General features: G+C 44.5%; 1 protein-coding gene across 1 annotated transcript in view; it reads left to right on the top strand.

Annotated features, from left to right (window-relative positions):
- fanca (FA complementation group A) overlaps positions 1-16,569 on the top strand; it is a 101,947-nt gene that overhangs the window by 68,277 nt on the left and 17,101 nt on the right. The window contains exons 30-34 of the mRNA XM_080186869.1: positions 1,455-1,583; positions 2,151-2,241; positions 3,080-3,249; positions 6,587-6,692; positions 8,964-9,023. Of these exons, the coding sequence (XP_080042995.1) occupies positions 1,455-1,583; positions 2,151-2,241; positions 3,080-3,249; positions 6,587-6,692; positions 8,964-9,023 (556 nt within the window). The remainder of the gene's footprint in view (positions 1-1,454; positions 1,584-2,150; positions 2,242-3,079; positions 3,250-6,586; positions 6,693-8,963; positions 9,024-16,569) is intronic.

Below are 16,569 nucleotides of genomic sequence, written 5' to 3'. Positions count from 1 at the left end.
CCCCGTGGAAAGGAGCGTCAGGCACTGTGTGTACCCGACCCCGTGGAAAGGAGCGTCAGGCACTGTGTGTATCCAACCCCGTGGAACGGAGCGTCAGGCACTGTGTGTTTCCGACCCCGTGGAACGGAGCGTCAGGCACTGTGTGTATCCGACCCTGTGGAACGGAGCGTCAGGCACTGTGTGTTTCCGACCCCGTGGAACGGAGCGTCAGGCACTGTGTGTATCCGACCCTGTGGAACGGAGCGTCAGGCACTGTGTGTTTCCGACCCCGTGGAACGGAGCGTCAGGCACTGTGTGTATCCAACCCCGTGGAACGGAGCGTCAGGCACTGTGTGTATCCGACCCCGTGGAACGGAGCGTCAGGCACTGTGTGTATCCAACCCCGTGGAACGGAGCGTCAGGCGCTGTGTGTATCCGACCCCGTGGAACGGAGCGTCAGGCACTGTGTGTTTCCAACCCCGTGGAACGGATCGTCAGGCACTGTGTGTATCCGACCCCGTGGAACGGATCGTCAGGCACTGTGTGTATCCGACCCCGTGGAACGGATCGTCAGGCACTGTGTGTATCCGACCCTGTGGAACGGAGCGTCAGGCACTGTGTGTATCCGACCCCGTGGAACGGAGCGTCAGGCACTGTGTGTTTCCGACCCCGTGGAACAGAGCGTCAGGCACTGTGTGTATCCCACCCCGTGGAACGGATCGTCAGGCACTGTGTGTATCCGACCCTGTGGAACGGAGCGTCAGGCACTGTGTGTATCCGACCCCGTGGAACGGAGCGTCAGGCACTGTGTGTATCCCACCCCGTGGAACGGAGCGTCAGGCACTGTGTGTATCCGACCCCGTGGAACGGAGCGTCAGGCACTGTGTGTATCCCACCCCGTGGAACGGAGCGTCAGGCACTGTGTGTATCCGACCCCGTGGAACGGAGCGTCAGGCACTGTGTGTATCCCACCCCGTGGAACGGAGCGTCAGGCACTGTGTGTTTCCGACCCCGTGGAACGGAGCGTCAGGCACTGTGTGTATCCCACCCCGTGGAACGGAGCGTCAGGCACTGTGTGTATCCCACCCCGTGGAACGGAGCGTCAGGCACTGTGTGTCCAATTCCTTACCGTTTATGTTGCCCTATCAGACAAAATGAATTTCTTATAGCCATGTATTTTGGAGAAGAATTGACTGTTTAAAGAGTGCAGTGGTAGTCTCCAACTAAACTTAATGAATGATCATATTTTAACCTCCAGTAGAGTATTATATGATTTAAAGAATCAGTGGTTTCAAAGATATCTCTCCAAAAGAAAATCCACTTGGTGCTTGTTCTTATGTCTTATTTTACAGAGATCAATGGAGCTTAAATGTCACGCTCTTTGGGGCTGCAAATAATTAAAGGCTAAACTAAATTTGTTAAATACTGATTTGAATAAGGTTGTAATTATGAGCTGTTCTATGCTTCAATTGTAGGCAAGATTATCAGCATTGGGCCTGTTATCAGCTTTACCTGCCATCTCCCCTTTGTGCAGGAGGATGCGGAGGGGATTTAGAGATAGCTTGCAGGATTATTATCAATGCATTAATGGATTTCAGTAAAAGGTATGTTTTTAACACATTTGTGTAGTGATGGTTCTGCATTCACAAGATGGTTTCACTTAAAGCAGCCACATCCTTTCCCCTTTTTAAATTCTCCCTCCAAAAGTTTGACCTACAGACCAGCCTTCATTGTCAAGTGTCATTGCCCACTTCCTGAGGTTCAAAGGTTAATGTTTTAGAAGAGAGCAAAATACTGCAGCTGCTGGAAATCTGGAACAAAAACAGAAAGTTCTGGAAATGCTCAGCAGGTCCAGCAGCATCTGAGGAGAGTGGAACAGAGCTGGCGTTTCAGGTCAGTGACCTTTCTTCAGAACGCAGTTGCCATCGGGGGGTCAAAGAGGAAATTCCTGAAATCTTTTCTTCCCTGTATTCGATCCAAGAAAGCTTATGATTGATTTATGAGATAGGAAAAGGTTCACAAGTCTGCACCATCTGCCCATGTCATAACTGGGCTATATGACTTCTATGACTCCCCACCCATCAATCTCCTGGAAAAGGAATAACAGATCTTGAAAAATGTTTGGAAGCAGGATGGTTTTCTCATTACTAATCATAGTTCATTAATTCCAGAATGAAGGTGCAGTATTGCAAAGAGTCTGACTGTTCACAGCTTCCTCCATTCAGTAGATCATGCTACGAGAGTGTTATCTGTCGATTGCAGGTAATGTATCACTTTGTGTGTTATGTTATATGGTCATGCAGACGTTCCCACAAAATAAACACTGGCGATCAATTTAAATTCATTTGTCATTTAGAACAATTCTAAAATGTAATCATGATGTGGAGATGCCGGTGTTGAACTGGGGTGGGCACAGTAAGAAGTCTCACAACACCAGGTTAAAGTCCAACAGGTTATTTGGTATCATGAGCTTTCGGAGCACTGCTCCTTCATCGGGTGAGTGGAGAGTTGGGCTCACAAACACGACATATATAGACACGTTCTCAATTGCAAGATAATGGTTTACATCCCAATCATAAATAAGACTCGCATTCCAAACATTATCTTGCAATTGAGCCTGTGTCTATATGAACCCAACTCTCCACTCACCTGAAGGAGCAGCACTACCAAATAAACCGGTTGGACTTTAACCTGGTGTTGTGAGACTTCTTAAAATGTAATCAGTTACCTTAAATTATATTAAATGTAGTGTTGTATGTATTGTCTGTTGCTGAAGTAACTTCTAGTTGTGTGATTTCATTCACTGATTAGGTAAGAGGTCCAACTCTCTCACCCTGAGACACTTAATTGCTGGATTGAAGCCCCCAAAGATTGAATGGGTTAGGCTTGAAATGAATGTACTCAGGGCTCCTCAAAGACCAAACTGCCAAATGAGAATACGTAATATCATCAACTGTCTGTGACTTCCCACATTTCAACATGAGGCAGTAAAACAATCTGAATATGATCCTTATGTCTTTAAAAATTAGGCTTTTAGTATTTTTAATCAAATATTCAAAAGGGTTTGTTCTGTTCAGAAGTTTGTTTTAATTGATTACAGGAGATGGTGTGTGATCTGGAGAAAGTATGGTCAAAGGCTCTCGGTAGAAGTCCATCACTTGAAACTGGCCATTTTCCCCTGGATGTGTTTCAAGATAGAGTAACAAAGCTGGAATTGTCAAATTTGAGCGTGGAGTTAGAGCATCAGACTGAGTTGCAAGTATTCAACAGGTAGGAATATGGAAGCAAAAGCAGTTGTGGAGTTATCAATGTGAATGCTTACAGCAAATATTGGAATTGTGAGACTTTTTTTGTACTATACTACAATGTAACACAATTCTATACGTACAAGAAAACAAAAGATTTACTTTCGTGTATTCTGGCTGAGGTATGCACCATTAAAATTAGAAATCTGTAGATTCCAGTGTAGTACCAATGAAAACTAGGCTCCTTTCTGCCCTCTTCCCAATTTATTTTACTACCTGTTTTTCCAAAGGAATTTAGGTAGTTTAAGTGAGCTGGCAAAAAACCTTGGTAAATGGAGCACGATGTGGGAAAATATGAACCTCTCCACTTCAGAAGGAAGAACAGAAAAGCAGGATACTATTTAAGTAGAGAGAGATTGCAGAACTCTTAGTACAGAGGGATCTGGTTGCCCTGGTCTATGAATGGCAATAGTGTATGGGTACAGCAAGTGATTAGGAAAGCAAATGGAATCTTATTGTTTATTACAAGGGGAATGGAATATTAAAACAGATGTTTTGCCACGGTTGTATAGGGTATTGGAGAGACCACATCTAGAACACTGTGTACAGTTTTGAACTCCTTACTCAAGAAAGGATTTAAGAGTGTTAGAAGCTGTTGAGCATTAAACTCTTTCCTGCAATGGGGGCATTATCTTACAAGGAAAGGTTGAGCAAGTTGGACTTATACCCATTGGTTTTTAGAAGAATGAGAGGTGATCTTATTGAAACATTTAAGATCCTGAGGGGAACAGACAGGGTGGATGTTTCCCCTGTGGGGAAAAAATAGAACGAGGGGACATAGTTTACAAGCAAGGGGAGCCCCATTTATGATGGAGGTGAAGAGAAATGTTTTTCACAGAAGTTCAGAAAATCTGTGGAACTCCCCTCCCCAGGGCCACTGAATATTTTTACGGCTGAGTTAGATAGATTCTTAATTAACAAGGGATTCAAAGGGACAGACAAAGAGGTAGAGTTGAGGCCACAAACGGAACAGTCATGATCTTATCAAATGGTGGAGAAGGCTCAAGGGGCCTGTTTTTGTAAGAGGGGCCGAGTGGCTGATTTCTGCTCCTAAGTCATAAGTTCATATTTACTCTTAGCTATCCAGGGTATTCCTAATTTAAGCACACATTTGTACTTTTTTAACCAGTTATTGCTTGCTTTGAAAATATGTGATTTCCTCTGATAAAGTCTGAAGTTGTGTTCAATAACATTTCCTTAAATGCCCTAAACTGTACCTGCTTGATGTTTCTGTGGCTCACAGTAAGATGATCACTATTGTGCTGATTGCTGCTCACTCAGGTCTCACTCCCTCTAGCCCATTCCTGCTAACAGTTCAGTAACATCGCCAGACTACAGTGAAAACATGTGTTTCTTTTTAAATTTGTTGCGCTTTCGATGCCTTGTTTTAAAAATCAAAGTAAATATTGTGGAGCACACTGCTGGGGCCCATTTCTGATGTCAGAAGTTATAAACTGCTTGAGAGTTTCTTTTATGATTTGCTCACCAACCTCTCAATCATATACTACAACTGTGAATATCTATATGTAGGATAGCCAACCCTACCGGAATGGCCAGGTCTGCCCCAGAATATGGCCTTAATCTGCCACAGCCAAACAAAGCATTTTGGGAGCATGTCAGCTCCTGGCAACGGCAGCCATCACCATCCGCCAGTCAGACACAGCCCTTGCCTTAGTACCACCTGACCCTCCAGATGGCCAGGACCAATTGTGAGCCAATCATAGCCCATGCTTGGGTAGCACCTGACCCTCCAGATGGCCAGGACCAATTGTGAGCCAATCATAGCCCATGCTTGGGTAGCACCTGACCCTCCAAATGGCCAGGACCAATTGTTAAGTTTAAGTTTATTTATTAGCGTCACATTAACACTGCAATGAAGTTACTGTGAAAATCCACTAGTCGCCATAGTCTGGCACCTGTTCGGATACACTGAGGGAGAATTTAGCATGGCCAATATACCCAACCAGAACATCTTTCGGACTGTGGGAGGAAAGTGGATTGTCAGCCAACCACAGCCCGTGCTTGGGTACCAGCTGACCCTCCAGATGGCCAGGACCAATTGCTAGCCAATCACAGCTCGTGCTTCCACCTGACCTATCTTATGTCAGGGACTAGCTTTCAACCAATCACAGCCTGTATTCAGGAACCAGCTGACCTTGCCTAGGCCAGGAACCTACTCTTCCACTCGGGGAAAGACCTGACTCAGAATCTGCAGAGGCCACTGGGTGAAGGTATGTGAAGGGCCTACAGACCATGTGATCCGTGCTCCATTCAGTTGGTGCGATGCCCATTCTGGCGACAGGGCTGGAGGAAAGAGCGCTGATGGTGAGCTGAGGTTAGGCTTGGCTGAGCCTGGCTGGATGCTGGCACGGTGATTTATTAATGCTATATTAATATTAATTAGTGTCGGGTTGAATTGCTGCGCACTGATACACTGTAGATTTCCATCCTCCAGAGCAGCTGGCAGGGGAGGGAATTGGAGAGGCTCGGTATTGACCAGAATTTGATGGAGACAGGTTCACTCCCTGTTATTCAGAGTCACGCTGACTTAATGTCAGCGTGACCCAGTCAACAGAACGTGACTTGATACCAGGCATCTGTGTGGAGTTTGTACATTCTCCCCGTGTCTGCGTGGGTTTCCTCTGGGTGCCCTGGTTTCCTCCCACTGTTCGAAACATGTATAGGTTAGATTGATTGGCCATGCTAAGTTGCCCCTTAATAGTAGGGGATAGGGCCTGGTGCAGCTCGATGGGCTGAGTGGCCTCCTTCTGCACTGCAGGGATTCTATGACCCGCTCGATGGAGAAGCTTGGTGGGGTAGAGCTGTGTAGCTGCTTTCGTCTGTATCTTTGTGGCTGTCAGTCTCCCGTGTATTACATTGATCTGTGTAAAATATACAGCACGGAGCGAGGCTGTTCAGCTGAACTAGTCTGCGTGGGATTGTCACTCCTGCCAACGCCGCCTGGAATATGCCCAGCCAGAGTTGGCAGCCCTGACTCTGCCTGTGAGGTATTGGGTGTGCTTTTTAAAATTTCAAGGATGTTTTTATCCCTTTAATAGTTACTCTGAGCTGCCACTGGGGTGTGTTCCCATTGCTGGATATGATGCAAAGATACCGGCTAATCTCGAGGTGGTTCTTTGCCCCTGAGGCTGGACAGCAAGTGTCGGCAGCTGTGGCAGGATAACAGTAGAAACACCCACATTGGCACTTCACAGCAAAGTCCATGCAATATTTTTTATGTAAGGGAGGATGCATGCTGTTAATTTCATATAGATTTTTGCCTTTTTTTTGGGTCTGCTCAGAATTCTGGTGGCACTTCCTCCCCGATTGCTGTTCAGGATTTGCAAAAACAGACTAAAGACAACTTTGGAATGTGAGACCTTCTTTCACTTTACAAATATGGAACTGGTAAGTGTGGTGCTGAGAATTACACAGTAATGAGCTAACACTCATCAGTTATACTTATGTGTATAGATCCAAAACAGTTCATGAAGTACAATTAATGAGAGCATGGGGCCACCGATTTAAGGTAATTGGCAACACCACGGCAGCACAGTGGTTAGCACTGCTGCCCCACAGTGCTGGAGACCTGGGTTCGATTCTGGCCTCAGATAACTCGATGCTGAGTTTGCCTGTTCTCCCCGTGTCTGCGTGGATTTCCTCTGAGTTCCCAGGCCCCAAGCTCTGGGATCTCCTCCCTAAACCTCTCTGCATCTCTACCTCACTTTCTCTCTTTAAGACACACCTTAACGCTTCTTTGACCAAGAAATTGATCTGACTGAACGGCCGGAATTTTACCGGCACGCCCACCCTGATTCCGGGGATAGCTGAGACTCGGAGAACAACATTCTCCATTGGCTTTGGGCGGGATTGTGTGAAACTTGGGGCAGACGTGCCGGTAAAATTCCACCCAATATCTCCTTGCGTTTTTTTTGTAATTTTTTTCTTTCATGGACGTCATTGACAAGGCCAATATTTGTTGGCCATCCTAATTGCTCTTCTAGTGAGTAACGTATCGGGCCATTTCAGAGGGAAGTTAAGAGTCAGCCATATTGCTGTCTCTAGATTCACATGTCAACCAGACTGGGCGGAGGATGGCAGACTCCCTTCCCTATGAGGAACTGTCGTGAACCAGATCGGATTTTGGGATAATCGATGATAGTTTCACGGTCACTATTACTGAGACCGGTTTTCAATCCCAGATTTATTAATTGAATTGAAATTCCACCAGCTGCCATGGCGGGATTTGAACCCAAGAGAATTATTCGGGGCATCTGGATGACTAGTCTAGTGACATTACCACTGTGTCACTGCCTTCGCAGCACTGTGTCATTCATACTTGTTTCCTGATGTTCCTGCAATGTACCTTGGGATACTTTATTACATTAAAGGTGCTATATAAATGCAAGTTGTTATATATTTGAACAAAAATGCTATCCCTCAGACTTTTCTTGTCTTTCAAATTGGAACATTAATTCTATCTAAGTGCAATGAATCCTGTTACAGATTCTTCTAAAGGTGTTTCCCAAGAGTCACCTGTGAACAATATATTTGTTAATGAATTGTATATTTATCCCTGGAGTGATTAATTCAATTAAAAATAATCCATGACCAAGCTTTTTTTATTCCAAAAGGAAGAAGTTAATTTATTTCACACTATTCTTCGGAAGTTACTTAAGAAAAGATCAAGTTCCTGACATATAAATGCACAAGGATTAGTTACAAATGAAGATAAAAAAAGGCTCATAAACATAAATCAAGTTTAGTCCATGTTTGGCGCAGGCCTGATATGTTTTGAAGTTGGGATGCTATGTTATTTGACATGAAGTTCATGAGCTTGTGGAGTTGTCTCTGCAGCTCTGATAACTTCCACTGTTGAACTGCCAGAGGTTGCTTTAATGGGTAAGCTTTGTAGATGGAATAAGGTTTACAGAATGGAGAGAAGGTTCCTTGCTCCCAGTTCTGCAAGTATGGCTCTTTTAGCTAGTTATTTACAGCATACCATTAACCATACCTGGGTGTCATTCCCTCTCTCCCTGGATTGATGCTCTTGTCTGCTTCTCTGAAGGTGTGGGTTTCCTCAGCTTCCTACCTTTTTCAATGCTTGCTGCAGGAGCTAGAATGGCCACTGTTATGATGTGACCTGTTCAAAATGCCAAGTTCTCTCCCCGGTAAGGCATTGAAGGCCCTTCTCCCACCTGGAGTTCTTGGCTTTTGTCCTGGACAGGGCACATTCTTGTGGTGAGGTGTCAACAAAATGTCACATTCTCCTGGACAAGACCACCCTGAATCAATCAAGGATTGCCTTTTGCAAGAGCAGACAGAGTCTGAAATCCAAAATTCTATCTGGTAGCTTGGAGCCATTTTAAAATGTAAAGCAGTTTCTCTAAACAATTTTAATACCATAATTGCATCTTGTTATACATATAGGGGGAGTGGGACTGAGTGACATTTAAAACTTTGAAAAATCTTATTTATGGAAATGATGGCAATATTTGAATAGTGGTAATTTGTAGGATACCTTTTACAGTGGATTATTAATCTAATGTAACAAGCTTTGTAGTTTTGTTAAAGATTTGTAGATTCTAGATGAAGTGAGTAATGGTTATGGTGTTTATATTAACTGCCTTTGTTTCAGTTCCCATGAGTTGAAGACTATTATTCTTTATCTGTTTACAGCGGAATGACTACTCAAAGGAATTAGTGATTCCCTTTGGCATTACCTTGCAGTTCTTCAGGGTAAGAAATCCATTTATGATCATTATTGTCCTGTTTAGAATGAGGAAATGTATGCTGCACAACAGAACATGCAGTAGGGAAAAAAAGTCATATCATTGGATCATTTTCCTTTCTGATAAGTTCCATTCCTTTCCAAGTCACTCACTGTCCAGACTTGAAAATATACCGCCATTCCTTCACAGACACTGAGTCAAAATCCTGGAACTCCTTCCATAACAGTGGGTGTACCTACACCACAGGGACTGCAGCAATTCAAGTAGGCGGCTTGCCTTCTGAAGGGTAACTGGGGATGGGCAATAAATGCCATCCTGGCCAGCGACATCCACATCCTGTAATTTCTTTCTAAAATGTTAATTCAAATTGATATTGGATGTGGCCTCGTTGGCAAGGCTTATTTCCAAAAAAAAAAGATTCCTTTCTCAGAGTTACAAAGCCAATGCACGGAGTGAACTGGGCAAGCCCTTCATCCATCTCCTTGCTTGTTCCAAAGACCAGTTCAAGTTCAAATTGAATCTAATTCATGCTGCCCACAAAAGAGACAAACTAGATTCAAGGTGACAAGAGCAGGCATTTCACCTGATCACAAGCTTGATCCTACACTTGATCTTAGCCAGAAAGGTTACAGAAAAGAGAGGCTTCAGCAGTCCGTGCCGCTGAGATTGCAGCACTTGAGACAGTGCCTTGCAAACTGACAGGATTATGTTTCATGTTGTTCCAGTGGATGTCAGCCAAGCTGAAAATTTTAATTCGGTCAAACCAAAATCGAGAAATAAAAACCTGGAAATAAACAAAGTGACTGAACCTAATCAGGTCACTGTAAAAACCCAACTATTCTTTTAAAATTCATTTATGGGATGTGATTTTGATTTGTTATTGTCACATGTATTAGTATACAGATAAAAGCGTTGTTTCTTGCTTGCTACACAGATAAAGCAAACCGTTCATAGAGAAGGAAAAGAGAGAGTGCAGAATGTAGTGTTACAGTCATAGCTAGGGTGTAGAGAAAGATCAACTTAATGCAAGGTAAGTCCATTCCAAACTCTGATGGCAGCAGGGAAGAAGCTGTTCTTGAGTCAGTTGGTGTGTGCCCTCAGACCTTTTCTATCTTTTTCCCGATGGAAGAAGGTGGAAGAGAGTATGCCTGGGGTGCGTGGGGTCCTTGATAATGCTGGCTGCTTTTCCAAGGCAACAGGAACTGTAGACGGAGTCAATGGATGGGAGACTGGTTTGAATGATGGACTGGGCTTCATTCACGACCCTTTGTAGTTTCTTGCGATCTTGGACAGAGCAGGAGCCATACCAAGCTGTGATACAACCGGAAATGATGCATCTGTAAACGTTGGTGAGAGTCACAGTGGACAAGCCAAATTTCCTTTGCCTCCTGAGAAAGTAGAGGTGTTGGTGAGCTTTCTTAACAGCATGGGGGGGACCAGGACAGATTGGTGATCTAGGCACCTAGAAACTTGAAGTTCTCAACCATTTCCACTTCGTCCCCATTGACATAGACAGGGGCATGTACTCCACTATGCATCCTGAAGTTGATGACTATCTCATTTGTTTTGTTGACATTGAGGAAGAGATTATTGTCATTACACCAGTTCACCAGATTCTCTATGCCTCGTCATTGTTTGCGATCCAACCCACTACAGTGGTGTGATCAGCAAACTTGAAAATTGAATTGGAGGGGAATTTGGCCACACAATCATAGTTGTATGAGGAGTGTAGTGAAGAGCTGAGGACACAGCCTTCGGGGCACTGGAGTTGAGGATGATTGTGGAGGAGGTGTTGTTGCCTATCCTTACTGATTGTGGTCTGTGAGTTAAGAAGTTCAGGACCCAGTCACAGAGGGAGGAACCGAGCAAGCCCCAGGCCACGGAATTTGGAGATGAGTTTTGTAGGAATAATGGTGTTGAAGGCTGAGCTGTAGTCAATAAACAGGAGTCTGACATAGATGTCTTTGTAGTCTAGCTGTTCCAGAGTTGAGTGCAGGGCCAGGCAGATGGCGTCTGCTGTGGACCTGTTGTGGTGGTAGGCAAACTGTAGTAGATCCAGGTAGTCCAGGAGACTGGAATTGATTCATGCCATTAGTAACTTTTCGAAGTACTTCAGAATGATGGATGTGGAGCCACCAGACGATTTTGGCACGCTGCTTGGCTTTCCTTTGGTACAGGATGATGGTCATCTTCCTGAAGCAGTTAGGGACCTCAGATTGTTGCAAAGAGACGTTGAAGATGTCTGCGAATACCCCTGCCAGCTGATTCGCGCAGGATCTGAGTGCTCATCTGGGTAACCCGTCTGGGCCAGTCTCTTTCCATGGGTTGACTTGAGAAAGCTGCTGTGATGTCTGCAATGGTGACCTCGGATACAGGTTCTTTCTGGGTGGAGGGTGTGCTCTCACTGACCTCTTGCTCAAAATGGGCATAGAAAGCGTTGGGCTCATTGGGGAGGGGTGTATTGGAGCCAGCGATTTTACTTGCCTTCGTCTTGTAGCCTGTTGTATCTTGCAGACTTTGCCATAGTCAGTGGGAGTCCATGTATCCAGCCTGGGACTCCAGTTTTTTGGCATCTTTGATGGATCTCTGTACATCGTATCTGGCTTTCTTGTGTAGGTCAGTGTTACCTGACTTGAACATCTCAGACATGGACTTCAGCAAGCGGTAGCTATCTCTGTTCATCCATGGTTTCCAGTTGGGAAATACACAGATTTGATTCTTTGGTGCACAGTCTTTTACATATTTAACAAGGTGCCGCACCAAAGACTGCTACGTAAGATAAAGGTGCAGGGTGTTATGGGTAACGTATTAGCATGGATAGAGGAATGGTGAACTAACAGAAAGCAAAGACTGGGGGTAGATGGGTGTTTTTCTGGTTGGCGGTCAGTGACTAGTGGTGTGCCTCAGGGATCAATGTTGGGACCACAATTGTTTACGATTTATATGGACGATTTGAAGCTGGGGACCAAGTCTAGTGTGTCAAAATTCGCAGATAACACAAAGATGGGTGGCAGAGCAAAGGGCGCTGAAAGTCTGCAAAGGGATATAGATAGTCTAAATGAGTGTGCGAGGATCTGGCAGATGGAGTACAATGTTGGTAGAAATAACAGCAAAATGGAGTATTATTTAAATGGTAAAAAAATTGCAGCATGCTGCTGTGCAGAGGGACCTGGGTGTCCTTGTGCAGGAATCTCAAGGAATTGGTTTGCAGGTGCAGCAGGTCATTAAGAAGGCAAATGGAATTTTGTCCTTTATTAGAAGAAGGATGAAGTTTAAAAACAGTGAGATTATTTTGCAGCTGTATAAGGTGCTAGTGAGGCCACATCTGGAGTACTTGAGAAAGGATATACTGGCACTGGAGGGGTTGCAGAGGAGATTCACTAGGTTGATTCCGGAGTTGAGAGGGTTGGCTTATGAGACTGAGTAGACTGGGGCTATACTCATTGGACTTCAGAAGAATGAGGGGAGATCTTATAGAAACATATTAAGATTATGAAAGGAATAGGTAAGATAGAAGCAGGGAAGTTGTTTCCACCAGCAGGTGAAACTAGCCTCAAAATAAGCAGATTTAGAACTGAGTTGAGGAGGAATTTCTTCACACAAAGGATTGTGAATCTATGGAATTCCCTGCCCAGTGAAGCAGTTGAGGTTGCCTCATTGAATGTTTTTAAGGCAAAGATAAATAAATTTTTGAACAGTAAAGGAATTCAAGGTTATGGTGAGTGGGTGGGTAAGTGGAGCTGAGTCCACGAAATGATCAGCCAAGATCTTATTGCATGGTGGAGCAGGCTCGAGGGGCCAGATAGCCTACCCCAGCTCCTGGTTCCTATGTTCTTATACACTTACTAATAAAGTAAGTTACTGTAGTGACGTACTTGTCCAGATTAGTCGCTGAGTTTTAAATACTGACCAGTTTACTGATTTCAAAGCAGTCCCATCGGAGATCATCCGATTCCTCAGACCAGCATCGCACGACTTTCTTTGATGGATTCTCCCACTTCAGTTTTTGTTTGTAAGCCGGGAGCAGGAGCACAGCCTTGTGCTCTGATTTGCCAAATTGTGGGCGGGTGACAGAGTGGTAGGCACGTTTGATATTTGTGAGTTCTGACAAAAGGTCATTTAGACTCGAAACGTTGGCTCTATTCTCTCCACACATGCTGTCAGACCTACTGAGATTTTCCAGCATTTTGGGGTGGATTTGCCATCGCTTTGTGCCCATTTTCAGGTGCAATGCGGTGATAAAGTGGGGCATAAAACACTTAGGCGTGATTGATGCTGGTTTTCGCGGCCGGTGTCATTTTCTGAGCGCGGATTTCTGGCGTGGTCAGCCTCTTGCCGGAAATGGACGGGACACAGGTTAATGCATGTTAATTTATTATAATGCTGTTTTACATCTGCTTAGTGAGCCTGGCGCTCAATCGGCCGGGCCCATCCCCCTTTATGCCCTCGCCAGGAAAGGTTCTCACCGACGAGGAATAGACGTGGCCTCTATGAATGGGGAGCGGTTGACTTGACTTCGCCAGTGGAACTGGAGACCATTGAGGCCCCCCTGAGGAGGCTGAGAGCAAAGGGGGGAGGCCCACAGGCAGTGCCACTCTGGCACTGTGCAGTGCCAGGGGTGCGGTGAATGGGGGCAGGGGCCTGTTGCCTTTCTGCAGCCATCGGTGGGGGAGGGCAGTGGGTTCACAATCGCTCCTTTGTGTCAGTTGGGATCAGATGGTTGTTGAGTATAGACGAGTCAGCCAGTCATTTACAAAAGAAGTCAGATAAAATCTGTAATTGGGAAATGGATGGCAAATGAAATTCAGTATTGATCACTGCATAGGATGATGAAATGTGTGAAGCTGAAACAGAGACATATGAATGAGATAGTAGATTTTGGCATTTAATGTGTCAGATCACAGTGAAGCAGTAATTAATAACATGGAAAGAATGCCTAATTATATTTCTAGGTCATATAGTCACCTGTAATGCTGAACCTGAGTATTGCTGAAAAAAGCAACATTTTACTGAAGCTTTTCTTCTTGCACTCATCAGCACAGAGACAAGAATTCCAAATCTCAAAGGGGTCAATAATTTATACTCCATGAGAAAAAGGTGCTTATTGGTTAACAAGTGGACTTGGTAGCGGTGTTGCCATGGAAAATGCTGAGGAACACTTTACTGCCAAGCTTTTGTTTAAATTCATACTGGGCAAGTTGATTCTGGTCAAGGCATTCCGATGGGGAATAAACCAGCAAATGGCTGTCCCACAAGCTTATTTCAGTTGAAAAAAGGTGCAATGTGTGGACATGTTATTTTAGTTTGCAATGGACAGAGCTTTGTGTGTGAATATATATAGTTTCTAGCATGTATACGTGAGCCTGACTGATCATATTAAATTGATTTTTAGTGTAATTAGCACAGTTGAGATTGTTCAATCATGGAATCATATCTAATGTTGGACACTCTTTTGAATTTTGCAAGCATGGGCTCATTGAGCATGGTCAGTACTTTGCCCATAGCCCAACCCAAAGGGGTGCGCTGTTTGAAATGATCCACCAGCCACAGGGACGTACAGTCTACATACCTGGTATCACACTGGCACTGGAAATCATATCCCACATTATTCATTTGTGTGATAAACAGAACGTCCATTATAGCTTGAAAGGCTACTCCTCCTGTCAGGTCATTATTGTGCAAACTCAGGAATATTCCTATGGTAATTATCTTCAGTCCTGAAAAGTGCCCATTAGGCGTGGCATGGTAGCACAGTGGTTAGCACTGCTGCTTCATAGAGCCAGGGACCCGGGTTCGATTCTCGGCTTGGGTCACTGTCTGTGTGGAGTTTGCACATTCTACCCATGTCTGCGTGTGTTCCCTCTGGGTGCTCTGGTTTTCTCCTTCAGTCTGAAAGATTGACCTGAACAGGCACTAGACTGTGGTGACTAGAGGAATTTTGCGGTAACTTCATTGCAGTGTTAGTGTAAGCCTTACTTGTGACTAATAAATAAACTTTACACTTCTGCCTCAGATTACCCTGGATGAATGATATGTCTCAAATATTTCAGCAACAGGTGAAACTAACCATTGCATACTGCTAATAGGCAGTAGCAGTACAATTGGTGCTCCTCACTAATAGGGTGTTGCCATCAAGCCATGGCAAAGTCTTGACCAATTGCAGTCCATTTTGTTGGTTTGAATTTAACCAAAAGCTTGGCAGTCAACTGTTCCCTGGTGCATTCCCCATGGCAACATCACTACCAATCAGAGTTCACTTGCCAACCAATCAGCATCCTGCTCTCGTGTAATATAAATTATTCCCTTTGAGATTTGTTATTCCCCTGATAAGTGCAAGATGAAAACTTTGACAGCGTGTTCCTTTTCTCAGCGATATTTTTGGGTCTGTTGAGTACAAGTTAGAACATAGATGTGTAGGTTAGCTGGTTAAAATATGTAGGGATATGGGGGTAGGGTCTGGGTGGAATTGTGACTCGATGGGCCGAATGGCCTCCTTCTGCACTGTAGGGTTTCTGTGATTCACTATGATTAATAAATATTATTAGTCATTCTAAGAATCCTGGGCAGAATGATCCTTGAGTTCGACTTTGAACATCAGTCTAAGGGAAGAATTCAAGCCATAGTGTGGATGTTGTTAGAGGCAGAAAAGGCGAACACTATTCTGTTCTGTATCCCACTTGAGAGAACAAATGAAGCTCTCAGAAGTTTAAATCTCTATTCAAGCTATAGCAGGGAAGTCTGCCTCCATGAGGTGTCATACAAACTTTCAGAACAAAGGAATACAGTGGTAATTATACTTTTAGGTTCAACTACAAGTAATTAACATGCACCAGTTGACATTTGGACATTTATTCAAAGGTAATCAACATCCAATCCCAACTAATAATTCTGATTACTCCAATTGTTTCCCACAGGAGTGTTTAACCAATTACAGCAACTGTAAGCTCACCTAATTACACTAACGAATTGCCAATGAATCCCCCGTACATTCAAACATCCACACTTGCTGTTATGCCTATCTCCTGTGGCTCTCAGATTTCTATCCTCTTGTCCCTTGTTCAACTTGTTTGTGTAGCCCTTCTGTAACCATGGGAAGGCAGCGGGCGATCGACGGGGCCGTCCATCCCGACTGCCTGCCTCTCTACTGCGGCTACGTTCGCGGCCAGGTGTCCCTGGAGAGGGAGCACGCGGTGTCCACGGGCGCAGTTGACGCCTTCCGTGCCCGTTGGGCACCGCAGGGGCTGGTGTATGTTATAGACCCTTATAATCACGTTTTGATTTAATGTTTTAAGTTTCCTTTGGACTTTGGTTTCTGTTCGGGCCGTTCCCCCCTTCCTTTTTGGGGGGCTGCCCCTCTTAATTTGTCCCTAAGTTAATTTGAGTTGGTTTTACTCATTTAGCTCATGACAAGAACTACCTAATGAGTCCTATTAAGTAGGTACCTTATTAAAGATATCTGTAACCGTGGGAAACACCTGCACAGCAGCTGCCGACGGAAATGTCCTCCACTCAAGTCACAGGGAAACTCTGCTATGTTCAGTTATTTCAACCCC

This window comes from Carcharhinus amblyrhynchos, chromosome 4 (assembly GCF_965287045.1).
Source record: "Carcharhinus amblyrhynchos chromosome 4, sCarAmb.v2.hapA, whole genome shotgun sequence".
Lineage (NCBI taxonomy): Eukaryota > Metazoa > Chordata > Chondrichthyes > Carcharhiniformes > Carcharhinidae > Carcharhinus > Carcharhinus amblyrhynchos.
Note: the sequence above shows the minus strand (reverse complement) of the source record. Positions and strands in the feature narration are given on the sequence as shown.